The 26,002-nt window shown below is 50.0% G+C and overlaps 8 protein-coding genes across 8 annotated transcripts; 5 read left to right on the forward strand and 3 right to left on the reverse strand.

The window, feature by feature from the left end:
• Nucleotides 1–1,534: 1,534 nt before the first annotated feature.
• HOO65_010181 (Serine/threonine protein kinase) lies at nt 1,535–4,390 on the forward strand (the record flags this gene model as incomplete). The annotated part of the gene is made up of 1 exon (XM_070999663.1): nt 1,535–4,390. One exon carries the CDS (start codon nt 1,535–1,537, stop codon nt 4,388–4,390), a length of 2,856 nt encoding a protein of 951 aa, XP_070862003.1.
• A 533-nt stretch (nt 4,391–4,923) lies between these two features.
• On the forward strand, nt 4,924–5,958 carry HOO65_010182 (Serine/threonine-protein kinase nak1; the record flags this gene model as incomplete). Its single annotated transcript, XM_071006018.1, has 2 exons — nt 4,924–5,087; nt 5,190–5,958. The coding sequence occupies 2 exons, from the start codon at nt 4,924–4,926 to the stop codon at nt 5,956–5,958; spliced, it is 933 nt and encodes a 310-aa protein (XP_070862004.1).
• A 322-nt stretch (nt 5,959–6,280) lies between these two features.
• HOO65_010183 (uncharacterized protein) lies at nt 6,281–7,853 on the reverse strand (the record flags this gene model as incomplete). Its single annotated transcript, XM_071005758.1, has 3 exons — nt 6,281–6,843; nt 6,913–7,751; nt 7,816–7,853. The coding sequence occupies 3 exons, from the start codon at nt 7,851–7,853 to the stop codon at nt 6,281–6,283; spliced, it is 1,440 nt and encodes a 479-aa protein (XP_070862005.1).
• A 3,931-nt stretch (nt 7,854–11,784) lies between these two features.
• On the forward strand, nt 11,785–12,633 carry HOO65_010184 (EBP domain-containing protein; the record flags this gene model as incomplete). The annotated part of the gene is made up of 2 exons (XM_071006102.1): nt 11,785–12,100; nt 12,149–12,633. 2 exons carry the CDS (start codon nt 11,785–11,787, stop codon nt 12,631–12,633), a joined length of 801 nt encoding a protein of 266 aa, XP_070862006.1.
• Nucleotides 12,634–15,672: 3,039 nt separating this feature from the next.
• On the forward strand, nt 15,673–18,768 carry HOO65_010185 (transcriptional activator xlnr; the record flags this gene model as incomplete). Its single annotated transcript, XM_071005380.1, has 3 exons — nt 15,673–16,015; nt 16,082–17,392; nt 17,447–18,768. The coding sequence occupies 3 exons, from the start codon at nt 15,673–15,675 to the stop codon at nt 18,766–18,768; spliced, it is 2,976 nt and encodes a 991-aa protein (XP_070862007.1).
• Nucleotides 18,769–19,249: 481 nt separating this feature from the next.
• Nucleotides 19,250–21,467, reverse strand: HOO65_010186 (putative RING finger protein P32A8.03c; the record flags this gene model as incomplete). The annotated part of the gene is made up of 4 exons (XM_071005531.1): nt 19,250–19,302; nt 19,541–20,536; nt 20,624–21,042; nt 21,103–21,467. The coding sequence occupies 4 exons, from the start codon at nt 21,465–21,467 to the stop codon at nt 19,250–19,252; spliced, it is 1,833 nt and encodes a 610-aa protein (XP_070862008.1).
• Nucleotides 21,468–23,690: 2,223 nt separating this feature from the next.
• Nucleotides 23,691–24,543, reverse strand: HOO65_010187 (Mitochondria fission 1 protein; the record flags this gene model as incomplete). Its single annotated transcript, XM_071006099.1, has 4 exons — nt 23,691–24,020; nt 24,122–24,215; nt 24,392–24,410; nt 24,525–24,543. 4 exons carry the CDS (start codon nt 24,541–24,543, stop codon nt 23,691–23,693), a joined length of 462 nt encoding a protein of 153 aa, XP_070862009.1.
• Nucleotides 24,544–25,138: 595 nt separating this feature from the next.
• On the forward strand, nt 25,139–25,919 carry HOO65_010188 (putative kinetochore protein SPC24; the record flags this gene model as incomplete). Its single annotated transcript, XM_071006127.1, has 3 exons — nt 25,139–25,165; nt 25,259–25,391; nt 25,465–25,919. 3 exons carry the CDS (start codon nt 25,139–25,141, stop codon nt 25,917–25,919), a joined length of 615 nt encoding a protein of 204 aa, XP_070862010.1.
• Nucleotides 25,920–26,002: the final 83 nt, after the last annotated feature.

The following is a 26,002-nucleotide window of genomic DNA, read 5'->3' on the forward strand; positions in this document are numbered from 1 at the left end:
GCAATATCTTTTTGCATTTCCTGCTTTTTGTTTTCCTGCACCTACACAGCGATTTGTTTTTCCGGATTATTTATCTCTCCTTCATATACCCCTACTTGCTGCTCTGTCACAATTACACATGGTCGTTTTTGGTTCTTGATTTTTCTGTCTTTTATTTTCACGTGTGAACTCTCCACGTGCATCATTATTTATTGAATTTCTTTTTCTCTTTACTGTTGGAGTCTGAGGGATATAGGAATGGGAGGAGGAAATGCGTGCTATTTAACGGCAGGTGCAGGTGAGATTATTGATATCTTGACAAGACAGCCTGTCTGTCTTTGTCATTGGGTGGTTGTTTTTTAAACAGGAGTTTTATAGATGTTAGAATACGAATTCTCGGTGGCCATTTTTACTTTGCCCACAACATAATATCTTGGCTTGCGCTTACTCTGAAGGTTGTTCCGGTGTGTGTGTCTGTGCCCTGGAGTTTTGCATTGTCTTGTCGATCATGTGCTGTGTATGTATGGCTGCGTAAGGAGTGGTGCATTAGTGGTGCATTATGCCGGGGAGAAAAAGAGCCTTCGGGAACTTGGGACAGGGAAATCTTAGAATCATTGGGGAAACATGAAACGAGGCCTGGTGAGGAGGCCTAGCCTAGAGTAGCGAGCAGCAGCAGAATGCCTTTGACTTGTTGGCTGTGATGTTTGCGAATTTGAAATACAGGGCATGATGACTAACGTTTAGAGCTCAGCGCTGCCTCAAATATAGTGAATAAAGCTTACAATATAGAGCCAGAGCATTTTAGCTACAGCGCCCCCTCGCGCCGCAGAGGCCGCCATCGCCATGGTCGTACAGAACAATAAAAGCGGGGCGGTGTAGGCAGGCTTAGTCATCAGACACCCCTGGCTTGGCCTTTGGCCTGGATAGAACTTCTTCGACTTGTTCTCTCGTTGTTCTGAACGATATTCAATCACGCCAGTTATCACCTCTTTTTTTCGCTTGTTCTGTTTCTGTCTTTTCCTTCATCTTGGCCCCCAGATCCGTAATTTAGCTTCTTTGTTTTGATTCGTCCTTCTGGCCTTTGCTGTGCATTGGTCTAAGCGTTTGCCTTCTGCCTTCTGCCTTCTGCCTTCTGCCTTCAGTCTCCCTTCCATAACCGGTGACAGACGACACAGTTTCTCGACGAGTCCTTGGCGACTCTAGCTTCACGACGAGACGATAGACACGACGACCTGATTTTTTCTTCGTTTCCCTTTTTACCAGAGATAAACTAGCAACAAGGTTGGCCGGCCTGCGTACTGGGCTAATTGTATCTTACGCCCATTATCCTTCGCATACCATGGCTGAGAATTGTTGAACAACACTCTGCTGCCTCGGACTTATACGTCTCTACGATCAAGCGTTACTTGCTCTTCTTTTCTTTTTGTCACGGAATTGTGGTAGATAGCGCCTTTCCGCTTCGAAAGGCTGCGATAATCTTTCGACGATACGATACGACACGACACGACTCCTGTCCAACCCCCCAGAACACAATACCCAGTCTGTAGCTCTAGCCATGGCTGCTCTTCACTTCATGGCCGGTCAGATGACAGACGTCCGCCGGAAGGCCGTCATGGACGCGCAAAAGATGCAGTCGACTATATTAAAAGAAATGACGGCGCAAGGCAAGGAAATCCCGCCGTACGAGCTAATGGAGCTCATTGGAAAGGGAAGCTTTGGCCGTGTGTACAAGGCTACAAACCGCGACACCAAAAAGCTTGTTGCAGTCAAAATCATCAGCATTGAGGAGGGCGACAGCATGAATCCCACCAATTCTGACACCTTTAGTGATATTCTTAAAGAGGTCAACACGCTCAAAATGCTGAACAGCAGCGGTGCCCGCAATATTAACATGGTGGTTGACTCGCTGTTAGTAGACCAGTCGATCTGGATGGTCACAGAGTATTGTGCTGGTGGCAGCGTGGCCACGTTGATGAGACCAACTGGTGGGCTTCCTGAGAAATGGATCATTCCCATTTTGCGTGAGGTTGCCGAGGCCATGTCGTGGGTGCATAAAGAAGGCATTATCCACAGAGACATCAAGTGTGCCAATGTGCTGGTCACAGACGCTGGCGGCGTGCAACTATGCGACTTTGGCGTTGCTGGCATTATAAACACGCGCTTTGATAAGCGGTCGACTGTTACTGGGACGCTGCAATGGATGGCACCAGAGCTGTTTGAATCAGCTGCATATGGAACCGAGGTTGATATCTGGGCATTTGGCTCTATGGTTTACGAAGTTGCGTCTGGACTGCCACCTAATGCGACAACACTGCAGAATATACCAAACATTGGCAAGTTCCTAAAGAACAATTGCCCTCGACTTGAAGGCGACCAGTACTCGGACTTGCTCAAGGATATGGTGGCCTATTGTCTTGTTGATGATCCTGCTATGAGACCACGTATAGAAGAAATTCAACAGCATCCGTATATTGCCGATACTGAGGACCGCTTTCCAACGGCATCACTTTCAAAACTGGTTAAGGCCTATCGCCTCTGGGAAACACAAGGCGGCAGCAGACGATCGCTCTTTGCTGTTGGCGGTGCTCAGGGGCAACTTGAAGACGTGCCGCCAATGCCTGCTATGGATGATTGGAACTTTAATACTATGAAGGAAGCCCCACACACCGATGACCCTGATGCGTCAGCAGTTTATGATGCCTACGGGCCTGGTGTTGACTTCCCGGGTCAGGCTCCCCCACCGCAGAAAAACGGGCCACGTCGCCGTCGTAGACCGCCGAACTTGAAGGGGCCAACGGCACCACTAGAGAAGGTGTTTGACCCAAATACACTGACAAACTACCGCGACAATGCCCGGGCATGGTACGGCCGGGGAGAAAGCCCACCACTGACCTCGGATTTGCCCCTTCGTGACCACTCGCAGGGGCAAACTGTTCGCGAGTCGCTCATTAATCTAGACCTATCCTATGATGGCACAGGGACGGATGCACATGGATCTGATACCATCCGTGCAAGTCAGAAGCCGCCACCGCACGATAACCGTAGAACTCAGGACTGGACTTTCCCGGTCATGGCTGGCGGTGGATCCGGTCAGCCTGATAACCATGAAGATGCAATGCCGTCCCTGCCACCGGCATTTAACCCCCCAACCGAGATTTACAGTAGACCAAGTGCAAATTCATCGGCCGTATCTTTGCAAAGTCTGTCGACCTCGCGACAGCCACTTAATCGAGCATCGGTAGCGAGCCTGATTGACTTGGACGAGGGCTTCGTTGAGGATAACTATTCGCGGCCTTCAACGTCGCAGTCAGATGCAGCCTTTGCAAGCGACACGGAAGAGCGGTTCGGGCTGGAGAAGCATACATCACGGCGGTTTGAAGTACCACATACGACCAGAGAGCCGTCTCTCTATGTCCCATCAACATCCCAGCCACGAGAGCCGTCGCTATATGTCGCAGCTCCTTCAGGGGGGCCACGGGAGCCCTCTCTCTATGTCAGCGATACCAACACTACATCAGCGCTGGCTAATGCGACTAACGGCACAAGCAAGAGCGGGTATTCGGACGCCGGGAACCAGGCGGACAATGAGAACGACGACGGTACAATTGAGATTCCCGACTTGAATGATGGTTATCGCGAGCCGTCGATATATGTAACCAGCAGTGCGCGTACGGATCGCGAGCCCTCGCTGTACATTGACCTGGATGAGGCACGATATGAGCGTCCGGAATCTCAGATGACCGACTACACACAGTATCAGCAACCAAAAAGCCATACAAAAGCGAGTTCAAATGCTTTGGCAGGCGGCCAGGATGCAAACGGTGTAGATCGCGAATCGGGGATTTTCATACCCTCGTTCAGTGACGTCAAGAGACAGGCGTCAATGATTATCCCTGATGAGTCGCGGACAGACCGTTTGCCCTCACTGCTGATACCGGAGGATATGGGCCACCACAGTAGTGCACTGGCAGCAGCAAACCACGGCAACGGCGGTAACACTGAATATACTACAGGAGGGTACAACGGCATGTACGAAGACCTTGGCCGGGATACCGACAGAGAGCTAGATGAGAATGACTCGCCACCACTACACCGCCGTGAGCCAAATCGCAGCAATGGCAGTTCAGCGGCAGAACCGCCGGCCTTCTGGAGGCAGGACTCGGTGTCGTCTAGCGTCGCGTCGTACTCAGACTTTGCCGCATCGTTAGTGCCGTTTGAAGTGTCGATGGCTCCCGACGCGCCGACAGGAAACGTCATGGAGGGCCGTTGCGATGCGGGCGATATGAAGATGGAGATGCAGCGGCTGATTTCGGCTATGCAGGACCATTTGTGTTACACGGGGTCGATGCTAGAGAAGCTGCCTGTGAGAAAGGCAGAATTGCGTAGAGGGAGAGAGGAGACGCCCCCATAGAGACTGAAAGAGAAGGAGGAAGAAGAATAAACAGGATAGGGCTCATGAGAGATGATTCATGGGCAGAGTGTACGAATTTGTATGGTATATCTAGGAAGACAATGTATGTGTATGATTTTGACGCTATGAGAGGATCGTGATGAAAGCAGGATGTCATATGGAGGTTAGAAGGTTGGGCTTTCTACGAGGCAAACAGACAGGAAGGCCAATGCCGCCTACTCCAAGTTTGGTTTCATCCTATGGGCGCAATTGCAAGTAGACAGCACTGGCTTTCATCGCATTGCCAGTGTTGGCAATCGAGACGTGGATACCTATGGGTTTGCATTTCATCGAAACTGAAGCTGAGTGGCCGGCCACATAATCCCCCACCCCCCCGAATCCCAAATTCTGCTATTCTATATCTGCCATCAGCCAGCCCGTAACATGGCAGTCTAGTCCATGTATGTCTCTCCGCTCACGGCATCTGCCACTGCCATCGTTTCCCACGCTCTCTTCATCTTTCTTTTTTCTTTCTTTTCTTCTCGCGTCACACCATGTCGTCTACCCCTCTCATATTCCTCCCTGCCTGGACACCCCGTGCCACTGTCGATCTCGCTACGTGCATTCTCGAAAACATTATTGATGGCGAGCCTCACTGGCCTGCAGTGAGCGGCCGTATGACAGCTTTAGGTCATCGCTACTCACGTGCAGAGATCAAGTAAGTCTGCCTTAGGCCCAGACTCACCTAGCACATTCGCTTCTAGCCATACCAGGCCGGCCTGTTCTTGCTATTTCAATGACCTTGCTCACACCTGCATAGAGACCACTTCGCTAGCACCCGCAGTGTGCTTGTGAACGGCTACATCTGCGTTGACGACATCCTGCGCCAAGCGAAAGCTGCATGCCGGCACTCGAGTAGGACTAGCCACACTGTTTCGCCCAGCCTATCCAGTTTGTCCAGTCCCTCGGGCTCGTCAGCAGCTGATATAATCTGGCCGTCTATCGAGCGCGATGACTCAGAGGAGATGGAGCGAGCGGTCAAGCGTGAGCCACTCTCATCCGATTGCGACTCGGAGTCTGATGGGCACGGCAAGACCCGGTCTGTCTCGGGGTCTGAGTATGAAGATGGCACTAGTGACTGTCACCATGAGGACTGTGACGGTGACGATGCCAACAACGACCATGACCATGGCGGTGACAAAGAGTTATCATCTTCCTTGCCCCCGCCTAAACGCCGCCCTGTACGCTCACGTTTCTGCCTCGCCTACCCACCATCCTCGTTGTCGCCGCCTCCCGGCTTATCTGCCGTACCATCACTTGTCTCGTCATCGCAGACTCGCGACACCCACGACCGGTCATCTGTCGAAGTTATCTACTGTCCACTACGTGTGAGCCCCGTGCCTGTTGGCCCCGACGATGGCCGCACCGATGAGCAGCGTTACGGGGTTCTGGCACGCATCATGAACCCACAACGTGTCAGAGACTCGTTTCTACAGGCAAGACTAGATGCACGGGCATATTGGGCGCGCAGACACCTGGCATTGGGGTACACGCCCGAGTCGTTTGACCAGACTCTGTGCATGTGGTGAAGGCCGTGGATGTCGTGGTATGGGTAGATTTCGTAAATTGTTCGTCCATCTGCATAACTGCGAGAGCGCTTGCGGCTACGAAATGCATACAAGACAAGACTTGATCGGCTAGACTTCAAGCTAAACTGCTCCAGGACCTTAGATAATCTTTAGCTGCGCTTTTTTTTTTCAGCACCGAAGAAAAGAAGATAGTATTATAATCTCTACTTATTAAATAAAAAATACCTGAAAACACATTGCCAAAAGACCGACGCCTACGCCTTACTTGACCAAGACCACTCCAATTAATCATTCCAACGCCAGCGCCAGTCTCCTCATATTTCTAAAACCGCTGGTTCTGCTGCTGGTATGGCTGGTATGACGCATAGTTAGACGCCGATCCCATCTCCTGTACTTGGTCTGGCAGCGGGGCGTTTAGTGGGGGATACATGTTGACGCCGTCGGGGTACATTGATGACGCACGCATAGTGCTACCTGCCATGCGCTGCGGCATCTGGACGTCAGACATATTGCCGGCACCGGATCTGTAGTCTAGCTCCTGTGGCGATATGAACGGGTTCTCTGGCGATGTGGTGGCTGAGGGATTGTCATAGCCGGCACTGCCTGACATGTTCATACTGGGAACCATGGCGGGAGGTGGTGCGGACGGCGAGGCAGCGCGCGGTACGGGGGGCTTGGACTGGGGGACCACGGTAAAAGTCATTCCGGGCGGCAGCATGATGGGCTTGAAAGGCTCAAAGGTTCCAGGCAACGGGCCGGGTTTGGCGGTGGGCAGTGGCGAGCCATTACGCATGGAGGCGCCAGGAGAGCCACCACGCAGCCTAGACCGCTGCTTGTACGATCTGGAAAGAATCATGATGAAGCCGACAATGGCAGCAAGCCCGCCTAAAATAGGACATTATATTAGCAGAGGCCCGAGAGGAAGGAGGGGCAGATAGGGTACAGGCAACTTACTGACTGTGCCAATACCAATGCCGGCATTGACTGTGCTATTGCCAACAGCAGGCGTCTCTGCAACGGGTGCCTCGGTGGCTGAAAGGCTTTCTTGTATGTTGGTTACGGTTGAAAAAGTAAGAGGAAGAATGCTGCTCCCGGGTGCAACGATATCTTCAGGAAGAGGCGTTATCAAGGGCACCCCCGGGAGAACAGCGTCAGCAGGCCTAGTGGTTGTTGTCGTAGTGGTTGGCAGGGGTGAGCGGCGGGAGGATGAAGACGAGGAGGAGCTGGAAGAAGAAGGAGTGGAAGTCGGATCTCTTGTCTGGGGCTCGGCTATGATCCTGGCTGGTGTAGTTGCCGCTGGTGGTGGTTCCGACCGCACGGGCGGGGTCGATCTGGTCGTAGTTGACAGCGTGCTTTGTGTCTCCAGTAGAACTGGCACTAGGCCACGATGTGACGAGGCGGCAGACGCAGCAGGCGGGGGCTTTTCTGCAGGAGGGGGGGCCACAATAGGCGCTGCTACCGCTGGGGGGGGAGTTGTTTGAGGCGGAGGCGTTGTTTGAGGCGGAGGCGTTGCTGTAGGCCGGCTTGTGGAGGTTGAGGTAGTAGATGACTGAACAGATGGAGTAGAGGCTGGAGGAAGGGTGTTGGCAGGCGGAGGCGCGCTGTTGCCGGCACCACCGCCACCACTGCCAGGACCTTCATTAGATTCAATGGCTTCTTCCGAATCAGACTCCGAGTCAGATGCCGAGTCAGGCCCGGAGAGTTCGTCACGCTCGCGGATGGCGAATCTCCGCTTCTGGCGTTTGCTAGCAGGGCCTCTGGTAGCAGGACGAGATCTGCGACGGGGAGGAGCTCTGTGGGTGGCCAGTGTTAGCAGTAGGTCGGGAAGGGCAGAGAGCAAGGGAAAGATAGACAAACCGTGGCAAGTTACCGTCAACTGGGCCGGGTTGCTCCATTATTGCAAGTGTGTATAGATGCTAAGAGGGACGGACTGCTCTAGGGCTGTAGCAAAAGTGACCAGCACTTATGCATGAACAGTCGATGAAAACAAAGGCAAGTAGGCAGAAATTAAAGAAACAGAAAGTAGAAGGTAGAAGACAAGATAGGTATAGGATGTGAGGACCAGCCTACTACATGGAGAAGCGAAGGGGAAGGAGGGGAAGGGCCGCTCAAGAGAGGAGCAAGAGATGAGAAATAAGAAAGGAAAAATGAAGAGAAGAACAGCCTTCTATGAGTTTTGTTTATACGACCTGGTATCTCTAGCTTCTTTCACACACATGCTCCTTTGTTTCGAAAGTGTAGATCGCCACCATCAAGTGGCACGCGAACAATGGCATGCTGGGTACGTTGAAAAGAGCGTCTTCCCTGGCCAGCCGCGGGGGGCGAGGAGGGGGCCATAGACGTTTCAGGGACTAGTCGCCGTTGTCTTGGCACAGAACTTGCGAGCTGTTCGCGGGTTGCAAGCAGCGGCTGGCGCTGTTTCCCAGGAGAATGCACAACAGAGCTTTATTTAGACGCTGAGCGCGGAAATTCAAAGGGGGAGCGAGCCAGGGGCTCGGAAGCCTTGATATTGCCGTGCCTTTGGGGCGGGTGCGATTCCGACTTTCCGACTCCGGCCCGTCTTAATCTTAGCTACTGTCTGCGCATCTGTCACGGCTCGTGCCTCCTCTTGTGATGCTATGATGCGGATGCGGCTCTAACAAAGAAGGTTATTGTACAAGACAAGCTTCACTGATGTCTTCCTTAGCCTCTTGGCCTCTTGGCTCTGCCTGGGTTGTCGTCAGCTTGGCCAAGACAGGACCGGTAGGTAGGTATAAAGCTACATACGCGCAATATGCATGTATACCCGCTGTCTCATTACAAACCCTTCCTTGGTCGCTTTCCCTTTCTCGTTCACGCCTCCCCCGACCTGTCCAGCGTTAATTCTCAGACTTGTCATGTTAGATCTTGTCACTCTCTGAGACTTGGGCCCTTTATTCTAGTCCAAGCATGCAACAACTTGTCTAGGGGCACACCACACCTAGCTAATCCCTGGCGTGAGAGAAAAGAAGGGAAATATGCACGTCCTCTTTTGCTATGAGAAGAACATAGTCTTGGCACCACGGTCCTAGAAAATATCTCGTTTCCATGATCTCCATCTAGCCAAACTTCTTCCTCTTGCTTAGTCCCCTACGCTGTAACCTTTGCCTTCAAGCAGTAAGAAAACAGTCTTCAACCCCTTCATCCTCCCCTCCCCCCCTTCCCGTCTCTCCTTCAGAAGGCCACGCGTAACTTGTCGTGATTCTGTATGGGATCTTGCCCAAGAAGGGGTGGAGGGGGATGGGGGGCAGGGGGGACCGTCCGAGCAGCAAGGAAGGGATGAGATAAATAGCGTCGTAATGACAAACAAACAAATTGACGCTGTTGGCGCCATAGGGCGACTTGGATTTGTGCAAAAAAGAAAAAAAAAAAAGCTTCTTGTTTCAACTTTAGGGCGTTGAAACATGTCCTAAGCCGAGGGAGGACCATGATCACAGAAAAATAAAAAGATGAAAGCTCCCCAACTGGGAATCGAACCCAGGTCACCTGCGTGACAAGCAGGTATGATCACCACTACACTATTGAGGACTCAGTTGTCGTTGTTGTTGTTGTTGTTGTTGTTGTTGTTGTTGTTGTTGTTGTTGTATTTATTCTCTACCTAAAACTATCTACAACTCTCCCTCTTACAACCCTCGGGGGGGTACCTTTGAGGTCTGGTGCCTCCCCTTCTTCCGGGCTGCTGGAGGACGACGTCTATGACACTGATAAGCGTCTTTCATTCTTTTCTTCTTCTTTGACTCTGTCATGGATCTTGACAATGAGCTGTGGAGCCTTGAGGCCGCACTTACCCAACTTTGAGGATAACCTCGTCGTCGACTCGCCCCCTTTTTCACGACAACTTTTGCGATCGCCAACTCCTCATCGCCGCAACACCACTCCAACTCAAGGAGTTCACCTTCACGCTCAGGACTGAATTTTGAGAGTTCACACAGTCCGCACCTTTTTTTTTTTTTTTTTTTGTTTTCTTTCTTGCGCTCCTCTGTCCTCGGATAGACTGGTGACTGTGGCATGTCACTAGAAAGGGGGCTGTCTGGCGCCTCATCCACACGCGCAAGGCAGCGGCCACCAGAAAAGTGGAAGGATATACCACGAGCCCTCGGATGCTCACACAGTCTGGTTTTTTCTCGTCTTTGGGGGGGTTTTCCCAGGCTGCACTGGATGCTGCCGTCTTGCTCTCGTGATTTTCACGACTTCAGGAAGCGTGGCAGGTTTTTCAGAGGAACGAATGTTTGTGGGGAAGTTGGGGGTTAGCCCCACTACTTCTGGGCTTAGGGTATATCTGGGGATTTCCTTTTTTTTTTTTTTTTTTTTGTTTCTGACGACTACAGGTGGAAGACGAGTAACAAGCTTGCTTGGGAGCATACGAGCTTCTCTCGTCCAAAACCCGTGGTCAGCCCTGCAGAAGGGTTAATTCTGTCCGGTAACCAATCCGGCGTCGTTTGATCTTAGTGATTCCAGTAGACGTTAAATAAATTCAAATTCAAATTCAACTAAAACTATCTAAGCTTGACCTGCGTCGTGGCTCCGTGGATCTCTATGACGTGGGATCAGATCAAGAAAAATGTAGGTTTTTCGAGTCCAGACTTCTCGATTCGGCCGTAAGAAGACTGCTTTTTCGGCCGCCGTATATGGGCCTGTGTAGGCCATCAATCCGTCCTCCAACCCCGGTCACCAGCGGTGCCATAGGGATCTTTGTTCGGGTCGATTACCTGACAGGTGAAGAGCAAAGCGGGAAGGAAAGATAAGAGCAAAAGGACCAAAAGCAGAAATGGAAAGCATTGAGGCAAACACATTTTCAAGCAGTCAAGCAGCAAAGAGCGAGATTGGGTGAAGGTTTGTGCAAGCAAGACTCAGTTGTCTGTCAAACCCTTAGCTAGGGTAAACCATAAGCCCTTTGCCATGTCACGTGACTGTCGAAATACGGCAAGCCGAGGAACTTCCCGAGACTGATCGCGAGATTTGTCAAAAAGCTTTTCGCAGAGGATAGATCTTGAAAATGCCTGGGAAGATTAGGGGCGTATCATGTAGACCCATAACTAGAAATGGATATGGGGCGCAGATTATGTTCAACTTTCCCTGCGTTTTCTGTTTGGCGTCATTGATTTCTTTTCTCATGTTTTAACTTCGGTTCTGCGACAACGGCAGAGCGATGGCAAGCAACAAGCTTGCTCGAAAGCATCTGCATTTCTCTCGTCGAAATTGCGTGGACAGTCTCACAGAGGGTCTATCCTGTCCGGCAGCCACTTCAGCGTTGTTTGATTTCAGACATTTCTGCAGACGATGGATGTGCTCAAGCCCAGGTCCAGGATCGGTAGCTACGGCTACAGCAGAGGCTATCACTTGCATACGCCTATCATGGCTACCTATACAATACCAGATGCTGAAAACCCGATCATCTCCCCATGGCCTCGCAAACTCTTGGTAGGCGAGTGTGCCAAGTTCTAGGTTGAGAAAGTAGCGGCAGAGATTCAGCCCCCGCCGCATTCGTATTCGGGCGCCAACGCTAATAATTAATTCAGTCGCGGCAACAGCTCAAGGAGCAGTAGTATATGAAGAAGGGTCTTAAAAGCACGATCTTATTCCTAAGTTGGAGCCCAAGCCTCATCTTCTCTCCCTAAGATACCTGCCAGCATCTGCAGCCCTAAACCTAGCCAAGGTCCGAAAACGAAAACGATGACAGTATGGGCGGGTGCATATTTATGACATAGATGATGGCATGCAAGATAGAAATAGGGGTCTAAACTGGCACATAGCGGCTTCGAGGGCACGTCTAGAGCTGATAAATATGCCACAACGACTCTCTTGTCCATGAGGCTAACCAGTTCTCACTCTCTACCTCACCTCACCTCGCCTCGCCTCGCCTCGCCTCGCCTCGCCTCGCCTCACCCCACCGCCACATCTACCATGACCACCAGCACTCCCTACTACCCCTTGGGTGTCGACATCATAGGATACGTGCCCAACACACAGTCGACCGCCCAGATTCTGCTCGGCTTTTCAGCCTCGGTTGCTGCTGTACTATTCATAGCGCTTCTCACAGCCCGCCGCTTGAAACTATCACGCTATGAGACTCTGTCCGTTCTCTGGTTTCTAGTTAGCGGCTGCATTCACTTTTTCTTAGAGGGTAAGTCCAACATGCAATCGCATTCCATGCGTATTAGAAACTGACCAGCGATGCTGCCAGGCTTCTACGCCCACAATTTCGCCGTCTTAGCCGGCTCAAGCCATCCTTTAGCCCAAGCATGGAAAGAATACTCTCTTTCCGACTCGCGCTATCTCACTAGCGACCCTTTCATGATCGTTATGGAGTCCATCACCGCATTCCTTTGGGGCCCGATCTGCTTTACTCTAGCCGTCTTCATCATCATTGATCATCCACTGCGTTTACCGCTGCAGATTATCGTCTGCGTTGGCCAGATCTACGGCAACGTGCTATACTACGGCATTGTCTTCCTCATGGATATTTTGTACGACGTGCAAACCTGCCGCCCCGAGACGTACTATTTCTACGGCTATTTTATCTTCCTCAACGCCTTTTGGATTTTCATCCCAGGCTACTACTTGAAGCAGGCTGTAGCTGAGACGAGAGACACAATACATATAGTACAAGCTGCTATGAGAAGACACATCGAGGAGAGACATGCTGCCAAGATGTAACAGAGGAGGCTGAATACCGTAGGAGTATGCAGGCGGACAGCACTGCATATCCTCGGCCTGTCATCTAACCCTCAGACATACAATTGATTGTGTGTACAACGCGATCTATACAGACGGCGATGAGCCCGCAGAAATATGTAATCTTACTATATAGATGCTACACGCACTCAACACCTTACATTTTAGTTAGGTTGCACAAAACAAGCATAAGGTCTTATTGATGACGTGAAGCCCTAAGACTTACACCATTACTCCAAAATAACCCTAATGACACGTTCTTGCCGATTTTGCCGTTCTCCCGAAGAAAGTTCCGAGCAGGAAAAGACAACAATCTCTCTTGTCCTCGTTCATGTTCCCCATCTGCTAATTTGACATTAGGGGATTAGCCAAGCAGATTTGCTACCTTCTTTTCACGGGCTTGTTCGGATTTATGGCGTTGTCATACACACACACACACACACACACACACACACACACACAAGTCCAGCGGGGCATTGCACAAGGACACAATGCTCTCATGATCAAAATAAGAGTCAGAGTGGCAGAAGCTTTGTTTACAACTCGACTTAAAGAGGGGTGTGTGTGAGTCAAAGCGGGGAGGCGAAGTAGAAGACAAAGATGGAAGGACGTCACAGGCGAATTTTGGAACAAGATTCCGGCTTTCTCTCGTCTTCTGTTTAGTCGGAAGAATAAGCAGCCGGTTGCGCCACGGTAAAGCGAAAAAAATAAGGGAAAATAGGGGAATATGGCTTGCCTCTTACTTGCTTGTCTGCTGCCATAGCCGTAGCCATAGCCGGAGCCGTCTAGCCACATACCCCCATCGCCCAGAAACTTAGCACATGCCACAGTCCTGACATTGGCGTTCTTCTCTTTTTCTTAGCGGCTCTTTCACGTGGCCATACACCGAGAATCTGACCCCCTCCTTCGGCCAAATCACGGCGCAACTCGAAGTCCAGGGCCATAGGACGGGGAAGAGGGCGGGGGGGGGTTGCCACCAACAGTAGCAGTAGCACAGAGCCCAAGGCTCCTTTGTTACCCCAAAGTTCCTCACTTCCCCACACTTTTGACTCGAAGGGAAGGAAGACGGCTTCGAAGCTCTATTGGAGCGCGTAATCCTACAAGGTCACGTCACAGCGTCACCACTACCAAGACTAGTCAGCCAGCACAAAGAAGCAGGCTGGTGGTATTCCACGGAGCAGGAAGCAAGAAAAATGGAGTTAAAGTAAAAAAAAAAAGGAAAGAAAATAATCAATGATGCTATGCGGGTGAGACAGCGTCTTACTATGATTATTTTATGTTTATTGCTTCATTATAAAGCAGAAAGCGCCTTAATAAGGCCGAAAAACCCTGACCTTATACAAGGGACTTAGTGGGGCGAAGGATTTAGCAGATTGGAGAGAAGGAAAGAAGGGCTCCACCCCCAGAAATCAAATTGAGCAACTACCAAGAGCTAGATATGCTTCATTCAGAACAGGAAAGTCGCAACAGTAGCTAAAATAGGACTGCTGTATGTAGTTAGGCCAGCATAACTAACTGCCTTGTTTGTTGTGGCTTGATTTGGCTTGGCACTCTCGCTGTAGTTAGTTGTACATGAAATATAACGTATCTAATCTATACTCTATCTATCTAGTATCAGCTTGGCCTGAGCCGTCTGTCTCGACATAAGTAGTCTCTCCTCTCTTGTCTTCAAGCCACGACGCGTCGTGAAGATAAAGTTTGCGTGCCTAGCTGTATAATGTTGCGAATTCAGGCTCAATTTTCATCCAAGAAGAAACATGCGCCCAAGTTCGGGGTTACTTAAAGATACGTACTAAATCCCCCATCTTCGCTTGACAGCCTTGAGCTGGTGGTCCTGCCCCCCCCAGTTAGCCTTCCCCGGATTTTCATACATGTCTATATCGATCTGGCCCCGTAGAATAAGAAGAGGAACAAGAGCAGAGAAGGATGGGATTGCACGACCGAGGAATGCGGAGAAGCGGCGAAGGAGATGAATGAGGAAATCGAAGGGCAAAGCTACCGGGGGATGGAAAGAAAGGGCCTTTTTTTTTTAGTCCAAGACTTGACAAGACATTTAGCGTGGTTTTCTGCGCTCTCGTGTTGCCCCTCCCCTAGTTAGAGTCGCAACAACAATGTTATCATACATGCGTGTGCATGTATATATCTATGCACATGCTTGTAACCATGACATGTGTGCGCAGACATTAAGAATAGCGATACGTACAAAGACATGTAGAGAGACATGTACAGAGACATGTTACATTCAATGTAAGCCTTACCCTTTCCGCCCGCCGTGAATTCGTATCCCTAGGAGAAGAGGGGCGGAGGGACCCCTTTTGTTAATATATTAGTTGCCCCGCCGCGTTGAAGAGGGCGACGACACACGAGCGTGCAATATCGGGATTAAGAAGGAGCAGGCCAGAAAAGGAAGGCAAGAGGGGAAGAGGGAAAGAGGGAAAGAGGGAAAGAGGGAAAGAGGGAAAGAGGAAAGAAACACAAGCTCATTCTGACGGCAGTTGATTCCAGATTTGGGCCGCCTCCGCTTTACCTTTATTTGCCTTGACTTCTTTCCTCTTTCTAGCCTTTAACGTGGGTAGTTGCTCCAGTATCTCTTTCCATTCGGATTAACTTTGCACTTTGCTTCTATGCTATAAAACTTTCTTCTCCCTTCTTTTTTTCCTCTTTTTCTTTTTTCCTCTTTTTTTTCATTTCTTCGAAATTTCACTTCCTTCCTCTTTCATTTTTCTATCTCCTCTGCCTTTAACGTCTCTTCGTAGTTTATTGCTAGCATCTTTCTTATTTACTGTCAGTCACTTAGTCTTCAGACACACCACGGCACCGGTCTTTTTCTATATCCTCCAACTCTGGTCTTCGCCTAACTCTAATCCCTCTGTCTGCATCTAACTGGCTTTCTACTAATGTCCCCTCGCTTCATCACCACCATCCATCAATAGCTGGCTACAACCGGCTATGCGCAACTAGCACACGCTATTCTGGAAGAAATAAAGCCTTAGTTCCATGCCCTTGACTCAACTGCCAGCCATGCTGTCCAACCCCCTCCAACGTTACGCCGTGTACCACCCAAACACCATCTCCGAAGCCAGCATGACACAGCCGATCCAAAGCCTAGACTCCGTGTCAACAGCAGCCCCTTCCCAGTATTCCCTTCACCAGCTCCGCCACCAGCCACAGCACCCACCATCAACAACACATCTAGACCCTGCAACCGCCTTGGCCCCCAAGGGGCACCAGAATTCTACAGCTGCCAAGGGCTCCAAGCCCGCATCTTCGGCGACTGTTCGCAAGAGAATCAGCAGAGCATGCGACCAATGCAACCAGCTTCGAACCAAATGCGATGGTCAAAATCCATGTGCCCATTGTATAGGTGAGTCCCCCTGTCTTGCATCGGCCGTTATCTGGCGCCACACAGTTTGCTGATCGAAAGCTACAGAGTTTGGCCTTGGCTGTGAGTACATTCGAGAGCGAAAGAAACGCGGAAAAGTATCCCGAAAGGATCTCGCTGCTGCCCAGGCTGCTGCCCAAACTATGGCCCAGACTGCAAGCTCAGAAGAGCCTATTGTCTCTCCTAAAAGCAACGGCGAAAGCAGCAGCCCCGTCGGCCTCCTTGAGCAGCGGCGGCCTGTGGGCCGGGTCGGGAAGATGGTGAAAAGAGCTGCTACTCACAGGTCCCGTAGAAACTCGGAGCCCATGTCACAGCTATCTATCCCCGAAGAGCCTCTACAAATACAGCAGCATGCAGGCTTTGATCCAATGGGGGATCTTTCCCCTCATGCACCGCACCTTGAGACCCACAATATCATGAACCGTGATCTCTCCAGCAGTAACCCGCTTCATATCAGCCCATACGGAACTATTGATACATACGATAGGCAGCCTATGAGTGCCCATATTCTATCTAGTTCCCCTTTTGGTGGACCGCAAGGTTCCTTGTCCACGTATCATGCCCTTCCTTACGGGCTCCAAACTCCAGACTCTACACAGTACCCGACCAATGCTTTCCATATACGGACAAACTCACTCCCTGGATATGTCAGCCCCGGAAATGCCTCCCCAACATGGATGCCTATGGAATCACCTCCGACTCAGCATCAGTTCCAAGCTGCCCACATGCAGCCACCTCCTGCTCCGCCACTCCAGCAGGTCTTTCATCAACAGCAACAGCAGCAACCAGCACAGCTGCAATCACAACCACAACCACAACTACAATCACAGTCCCAATCGCAGTCCCAGTCGCAGTCACAACAGCCACAACAACCGCAGCAGTCATCCCGACCCCAGCAAAACACTTTACGATATCCTGTCCTCACGCCTCTAATACCTCATATTAACGGTGTTATCCCCCAGTCTCTAGCGTGTGATCTAGTTGACCTTTACTTTGCTTCATCCTCATCCACTATGATGCACCCCACTTCGCCGTACGTTCTCGGCTATGTCTTCCGTAAGAGCTCTTTTTTGCATCCGACTAAACCTCGACAGTGTCAGCCCGCCCTATTAGCCAGCATGCTCTGGGTCGCCGCTCAGACTAGCGATGCTCAGCTTTTGACCAGCAGCCCTGCAGCCCGTAGCAATATTTGCCAGAAGCTTCTCGAGCTCACAATTAGTCTGCTCAAGCCGAAAGTTTACAGCCCATCCAGCGCCCCAGCCAGAGGCAGCTCCATAGACAGTGTAGCTGCAACACTAGGCAGCCTAGGAGTGGCAGTTCCAGGTTCTACAGGTATAGACGCCTTGACTCGTGATCTTAGTATGTTCAGAGCCGCAAGAACCCTAGATGATGTGGTTACGTACATGCACCTAGCCACTATGGTGTCTGCAAGTGAGTACAAAGGTGCGAGTCTGAGATGGTGGACTGGAGCATGGTCCCTTGCCCTAGAGCTCAAGCTGTGCCGCGAACTTCCGTCTCGTGGCCACATATCGTGCACCGAAAGGGCTGCTGACGTCGATATTGAAGCTGGTGCCGATTGTAATGCCAATACTAGCGGTCAAGAAGACGTAGGCCTCAGAGCGTTTTACACAGAGGAGGAGAGGGAGGAGCGCCGTAGGGTTTGGTGGCTTGCGTATACCATTGACCGCCATCTTGCACTGTGTTACAACCGGCCGCTATTTTTGCTGGACCGCGAGTGCGAGGGGCTGCTGAGGCCTATGGATGACATTGCATGGCAACAAGGGAACTTTACCCTACCCTTGTCTACCGAGACACCAGGTGCAGACATAGATGGGCAGCTAGGGTCTGAAGCCCACTCGCACACACATAGTCCGTTGCCAAGGAGTCAACACGGCCCAAGCTACGAATGCACCTCACACAGCATCTTTGGCTACTTTCTACCGCTCATGACCATTCTTGGTGAAATTGTCGAGCTACATCAGGCGCAAAACCACCCACGGTTTGGACCGGCCTTCCGTGTTAGCCAAGAGTGTGCAAAACAAATATCTAGCGTGGTGCACCACCTCGAAATCTATGAGCATAGCCTAGCCAGTTTTGAGCAGCGTCATACAAGCGCTGAACGAAGCGATCAACGCTCTGATGCGGCCACCCCTTCACTTTCAGTCCATTCTGCTCATTCAGGCTCTTCTTCCGTGCCGACACGCATGTCTGAGAGCGACATCCAGACTCACATTGTCACTGCCTACGGCACCCACGTCATGCACGTACTACATATTCTGCTGGCTGACAAATGGGACCCCATCGACTTGCTTGATAACGCAAGTCAATGGATATCCTCGCCAGCATTTTCATCTGCCACATCCCACGCCATTGCAGCTGCCGAGGCCATTAGTCGTATCCTAGATTACGATCCAGGACTGGAGTTCATGCCCTTCTTCTTCGGTATTTACCTACTTCAGGGATCGGTCCTTCTACTACTAATCGCCAGCAAAGTGCCTCAGGGCGACGGTGCAGCACCGGTGGCTCGGGCATGCGAGACGATTATCCGTGCGCATGAGGCGTGTGTCGTTACGCTGAATACCGAGTACCAGCGCAACTTTAATAAGGTTATGAGAAGTGCATTAGCACAGATCCGGGGACGAGCAGTGGCGGATCTGCAGGAGGCGCAACAGCGCAGACGAGAGCTTCTTTCGCTGTATCGGTGGACGGGAGACGGCATGGGACTTGCGCTATGAAGCAAAGAATATAGGCCTCGATATCTAATATATGTATACCCATGATAAATTAAGATGCGAATAGTCCTTGGTACTTAATCTGTATATCTACATACATGCAAAGAGGTCTTCAACTCTGCTGCTATTTAGTGATAAGCTGGATCTCTCGCCCATGCAACCATCTCACCGGCAGAATTACGCGCATAGAAGAAGATAACGGGCAAGAGAATAGAATAAGAATAGAGGAGAAAAGAAAACGGCATTAATATCAAGATCTCACGTTTCTCTAACCATCTAATATCGTTGTTGTTGACAGTGTTCCAAAAACATGAATACATGAAATTCATTCAAACTCATACAAAAAAAGCAAAAAGAAAAAGAAAAAAAAAAAGACCAAAGACCAAAGACAGGCTTTCAATTCCATCAACAAAAAAAATGACAAGATAACATACTGCGAGAAAGTCTTCTGTCTCAGACAGCCACAATCGTCTGTTTGGCTTTCCTATCCTAACTCAGCTGCTCCCGCCGTTTCCACTTCGACGGGAAGATAAGCGCCTAAACCAAGGCCAGCGCGATTCATTAGCATTATTCTGTCCCTGATCCCGCCGGTTATGATTATGGACCCGCTGGTTTTGGCCCTGATCCCGCTGGTTCCGGTCTCGTTGGTTCTCGCTCTGTTGATCCGGATTCTGTTCTTCTCGACTCCGCTGAGAGACACCATGCTGGCTACCTCTTTCCTGGATATTACTGTGTGTATTCAACCTGGAATCACCTAGCGCAAAACCTAAAATACTTGCCAGCCCCGTTGCTCTGTTTGTAGTAGCTTGGCGTCGTGAGCCTGTCCGCTCCTGATCAACTTCACCATCCAGACGGCGCCGGAGCTCGCGTTGGCGTTCCCTATCACGCTGGCGGGTTTCATCGGCCTCCATGCGCAAAGCAGTTGTCCACTGCGGGTCATTTTGGCCTCGTTCATTGATGTTACTTTCAGTCGCACCACTAGCACCACTAGTTCCGGGTTCATCAGGGGCTCCGGGCTGATGATCTCGGGAAGTGTTCAGAGCATCTTCCGATGTTTGGCGTCGTGGTCTAGGCAGAACAAACACATGAGTTCCAAAACCAGCCGCTGTCATGTCATCTGTCGCCCCGCTAAGTATATGTCCGATCATTCCTATAGCAGCCTGAGGCGGAAGATGAAGCAATGGGACCTGGGTAGTGAATGTATGCATGTGTGCCTGCTGCTGTCTTTCAGTCTCTGAGCGATCCTGATTTTCCTCTGTACGACTAGAAGTAGCTTCCCTCGAATCATTGTTATTTAGGGCTGTGGGTCGCAAGATGTGACGGAGGGGTGCCGCACGTTGTTCCCCAGAAGCATCTCTATTTAATTCGTCTGAGGTTGAAAATGGTGGGATTTGCGGCATTTGGATTTCAAATGATCTCATGATTGCACGCAGAGAATCTTCCATGTTGCGACGATTAGATGCTCGCTCACTGTTTTCGGAATTCTCAGAGCTAGCGGCCACCGACGCCGCTGATCCTTCGCCATTTGATTCGGCCTGTGCTTGGGGTCTGTCGGGTGCATCGCCGGCACCAGCTCCAGTACTACTACCAAACAATGGAAAGAAAAGTCGCCGCATCATTGTGTTCCCATCAGAATCCACAGAAGGCGTAGTGCTTCTCGTGTCTGTATTTGCCGCTGTTTCTGCAGCATCATTGGCATTTTCTTCGCGTAGTGCGTTTGATCCATCTAACCGTGAAAATGATGTCGAAGATGGACGACGAGCGTGTGGAGCTGCCTCCAGAGTAGAGCGGCACATGGGACAGGTGTTGTGTTCTTTAAGCCAAGAACATAGACATTCATCGTGAAACCAATGCTTACAGGGCATGAAAATAACGTCATCCCCTAGTTTCGTCTGGTCTAGACAAATGGTACACTCCAGGCTTTTCTTATGGCTTTCTATAAAAGCGTCGTCGGCCTTTTGGCGCTCGAGCTTAGCTAAGGCGGCCTCTGCAGTAGGGCGAATCCCTTGATTCCGTGATTCTGCAGCCATCAACTGTGTAATGACACGATCAAGCCCCTCCTGGCTGTATACAGCATCTCCATATATACCACGAGGGCCTGGGCCTATCAAACTAAAAAATTCACGCATAGAAATGTACGCGTGAATCGCTGAGCCGGTTGCAAGATTCTCTGTCTCTTCCGAATTATCGAGGTTTGCGCTAAATGCTCGAAAGGTGGTGCGTTGGTTTCGTGTATGGATAAACTGTTCAGCCAATGTGGGTCGTTCATTAAGACCACTAATTGGGACAAGGGAAAGCGTCAGTTCAATCTCATTAACAGTTATAGAAGCGGCTTACGTCATGTCATGGTTAATCGGATTACGAGGAAGCGATAGCGGAATAGCCCAGTTTATATTTGCTTCAAAGGTGCGCGAACGGTCGTCTGATTCTTCCTGTTGTTGAGAGTCCCGAGTCTGGTGGTCAGATTCCGAGCCAGTCTCAGTCTCTCTTACACCTCCATTTTGATGGTCTTGGTTTCGATCGTGAGCAGATTCATTCTGTGGTACAGGTTGAGGACGGCGATGGGCGGCGTCACTGTCTGGATACTGTTCATGGCTCCGTGTTTGACCTTGCACGGTAGGGTTTTGCTGGGCATCTTGTATTGGTCCAAAACGAGTTGTCGGCAGACTTATCATGCCAGCAAGATCCGAGAGTATCCGCATAACGGGTAAAGGTAGGACGCGGGGTCCGGCATCCCCACGATTTGATTCCGTTTCCACAGAATTTGAAGGACCATCTTGGTTTGTACCTATGAGAAATTCCCCGCCAAAAATAGTATTAAGCCCTGGTAGACTTGGTGGGCGTTGACTTTGAGCATGCTCATTGCGTGTAGGTTCGTTGTTAAGCCAGGGGCGGACGGGCTGATTAGTGGCAGAGTTTGTGTTGAATACGCCAGACGTACTGGACGTACTAGACGTACTAGATAGTGTAATAGGTCGATGCGGTCTAGGATCGCTGCCTTCTGTTAACTACGCGTGATGGCTAGTCAGTACAAGACGAAAGTGTACGGATAGATAGATAACTACTCCACTCACAATTTCAACGGCACTGCTTTGACAGTTGGCACAAATTGGGTCACTTGCCAACTCGGGCGTAAGATAGAAATCTGTTGTGCAGGCATAGCAGAACCCGATTTCACTGCCAGCTCGAGGGGAAAGCCAAGGGCGTCGTAAGCGTGGTTGGGAGGCCATAATGACGTCAGGCGCCGAGCGTTACAGCAAGTAAAATTTTTGAAAATGAGGGGTACAAAGAGTAAGCAGGTTTTAACAGTTGGCGAAGTGTTAGCTTTGATCCGTGAAGGGATGAAGCCAACTGTTGTTCTTGTTGTTGTTGTTGTTGTTGTTGTTGTTGTTGTTGTTCTTGTCGTCGCCACCGGAGATACCAAAATTTATAAGGAGAAAGGACAGGGCGAAGGGGAAGAAGGCGATAGTTCGGACAATGAAAATGCAGACCGCAGAGTATTGTAGCTACCAAAAGCTCTAATTTAGCGGATAGCAACGAGGCCAAAACAAAGAGAAGCGATGCAAGTTTAGGTATGGGCGTATTTGTAAATTTATAAAGAGGGCTGCTTGCTTATTGGGCTAGCGAAAGCACGAAAGATGGATAATCAAGCAGATGGATGGTAGGTTCGAGAAGAGATAAAAAAAAAAAGCCAAGGCAGCGAGCGATAAACGTAAATGCTACTGGCGGCTGGCGACTTGATACTATATACTGTACTTAGTTTTTTAGTCTTTCTTTATACCGCGATAGAATCATGGCAGTCAGTTGTTTCGCAGTGCAGCAAAGAAAAGAAAAGGAAAAAGGAAGAAGGGAGCGGAGTTATACCAGATTATGAAGTAGCATCAGCGCATTTAGCATAATACATACAGCACTCAGACTTATCCCTCCCAATCGATAAATAATGGGACCCAAAGGATCTCTCACGCAATCTCAAATGGAAGGGGGTACTTTAGAGGGTGAGAGGAGGCCGGGAGTCTTGTCCCGTCTAGCTTTTGAATTTTATCTTGTCTCTTGTTATGACAAAATTTATCGATTAAACTTGGCAAATATTTGAAATCGCAAGAATAAATCCGAATGAAGCAGAAAAGAAACATGAACAAATAATCGAAGCTATGATGGCGGCGAGTGGGTGTTCGTGAAAACCGTAGTTAAAAAATAAATAGCTGAACAGGTTTGGTGTTTGTCATCACATCCTGGAAACTTCAACTTAGGTAAATTAAACATTTCTCTTGGGTGCCCAAACTTCGAGGCATCTATCTACATGGTGTCCTCAACGAGTGTAAGCCCTAACAGAAGAGGTTGGGCTTCACAAACAAAAGGTAGTTGCTGTGTGACTTTGGCCACTGCTGATTTTGTGATGCAGCATCAACTTGGTGTTCTTACGAAACACGCAATTACTTACTGCCGATCTACGAAGCAACTACATAAACCCCAGGGTTTATGCATATAGGGTTAATAGGGTCAAGGGAACTTGTCGGAACTTTACATGAAACAGTGGGGTTTCAATGGCTTTACCCCCTATTGGCCCTTGGTAGGGTAGCCAACGCACAGCCAAGTAATTTACTCGTATTTTATAGACTCGCATGAATTGCCCATTTGCAGTCCTCCGTAGCCTAACGTTGGGCTGAGCAGTAGTAGTATTATTGTTTTATCCAGTCAGTCTAGTCTGGGTTCTGGGCAATTTTGCTTTGTAATCTTGAGAAAAATGCCTGTCTTAAAATAGGTTGATGAATCATCAGACGAAAATGAGCGCAGAACACACCTCTTCTTTCCCTTAGATGAATCCTTGCTTTAGAGCAGCATCACACATACGGACTGCTACATGACGTACCATGAAGGTCCACCCGCCCGACCTGGTGTTTGTCCAAATCCTTTCATCCCTCCGTCTATCTTCTCCGGGAGTTGCGGAGGATGAACCCACCAACAACACCAGCTGCTAGCGCTATACCACTAACAATTGCCATGCCGACAAGACCCTCCTTGGCCACCCTCTCGTCAATCAGGGTACGCAGATTTGTGGCCTGAAGGTTCGTCGGCTCGTTCTCGAGCAGCCTCTCATTGTACCGCCGGGCATCCTCGTAATTTCCGAGCTTAAAGTTGCCCAGAGCGAGGTAGTACAAGCATTCGCGGCGACGTTCCTGAGACTGGCGGAAGATGTCAGCGAGTAGGCGGACTCCATGTTGCTGGTCGGCACGGCTATTTGACTTGACGAGACCCTAGTGACAGAAGAGGAAGAATTAAACAGCGAGTTAGTAACTGAGACTCTGTTGAGAATGAGCAAGACCCCTCAAAAAACACACAAAGGTAAAAAACTCACCCAAGCGTAGTTGAACTTGGTCTGAACACCAACAAGATCGCCCTCCTTTTCGTACTGGTCCCGCAGGACTTGCAGCTCGTCGGGCTTTAGCGGCCTATATGTATGATGGTAGTTTGTTAGTCAAGATAGCCTATTTGTGTGTCTGCATATGTGCGTCTCTCGTGTGAATGCGCCGCATTCCAAAGCGGCTGTGTGTCGCATGTGATTGGCATAATCATTGTTATTGCTGTTGTCATCATCGCTACCGGTGTCGGAATTATGTGTACTAACGTTTCGACATCAAGAGCATCTGCGAAGAAAACACAGCGTGTGTTAGTGAAAAGCAACACTTGTAGATCCACAGCATCAAGACAAGCTGGAGCCCTAACAACACGCTCAAAACAGGCCTGGTGGCTTCACTCACATGGCAGTTCGGCACCCATGGTCGGAAAGCTTGCAGGGCAGGGCGTAAAGAAAAAAAAAAGGGAAAAAAATAAGAAAAGTCGCCGTAAATGTAGAGAATGTGTTGCACAACCTCAATCTGCAATAATGAACTTGGGGATTTGGTGTGTGAGCAGTGCTTTTGTATTCGTGAACGCAAGCTTGTCGCATAGAAAGCTTCTAGGACATGTGATTGCAAGCAAAGGGAAATAGTGAAGGCGGTATTCTCTCTTCAAGACAAGAAGACTAAACCATGATAAGATGGGACTGACTGAGCCTTGACCCAAAGGCCTCCTGTGTCTAAGAAGCCGAAGCCTCGAATCATAGGCCAATCACAGGCCACTAGATAAGGCTGAGCTCAAGAGGTTAGCCAAGCTTTGTTACATAGTGTGGCACATGGCCTATTGTTTCCGAGTTTTTGCGCCACATTATCTATAAAGTGTGGCGCTGCGCCTTTGTTTGGATTTGTCCCGATTAAGCTAACATGAAGCAGAGCGCATCGGCAACTTGAGTAAACAATCATCGCCAAAAAAAACATACATCTTCATAGTCTACCGATCCAAGAGAAATACTTGGAAAGAAGAACCTTCTGCCACAATGCTTCTCGCTGAAGAGCCTGCCACTGTAAGTATCTGCCTGTTGCCGCCTCTATATTATCGGATGACATGCTCTCTCCAGGCAGTCAGTCTCGCTAACAAAAAGACCCCTCCTGTGTAGCTGATCCACCAAACCATTAAAAACTTCAATATTGAGCCAGACAAGCTCGCCATCGCCCGCATCAATGAATCGCTTTCGACCCTAAACCAGGCTCGCGACCTGCGCTTGAAAGAGTGCGAACAGGTACTGAAGAGTAAGCCCTTTCATTCCACCCTGTCCTACTCCTTTCCTTTCGCTAACCCTTCATTTAATGCGCCACCAAACAGAGCTTTCGCGTCAGCTCAATACCATGCAATCACAGCACGAAGAGCTCAACGCTTCGCATTCTTCTACTGCTCATGCATCGGCCATCGCCCGCCTCGACACACAGAAGTTCCGTACAGCCAAGGCCGCTAGCGATGCCGAGATGGAGACTGAGCGTCTAGCCCAACAGGCGGCTGACCTAGCCGCACGACTGGAAGAACTAGAAATGCAAGGAGTAGACGGCGGTGATATCGATGGCGACGGCCAGCGCCGAGCACGTGATCCCATTGACGACGAGGTGCTTCTGCGGCTCAAGGTGTATCGCAGCCTCGGCATTGAGTTGGAAAGAGACAACAAGGACGGCGAGTTCACCAAGGCGGTGATTAGAAATGACCGCAAAGGAGATGTGCACGTGGTCAACATGGATAAGAAGTTTTCGCGCTTCTTCTACGCAAACTATTTCTGGCAAACCATGTGAAGGGCACGTCGTTGGTAGCACGAATGAGCGCCAGCTAGCAATAATGATGTCATGATAGGTTTGGTTGTCTGGGATATGGGCTG

The sequence above is a fragment of the Ceratocystis lukuohia genome (assembly GCF_044167205.1).
Source record: "Ceratocystis lukuohia strain C4212 chromosome Unknown Supercontig1_pilon, whole genome shotgun sequence".
NCBI classification, from domain to species: Eukaryota; Fungi; Ascomycota; class Sordariomycetes; order Microascales; family Ceratocystidaceae; genus Ceratocystis; species Ceratocystis lukuohia.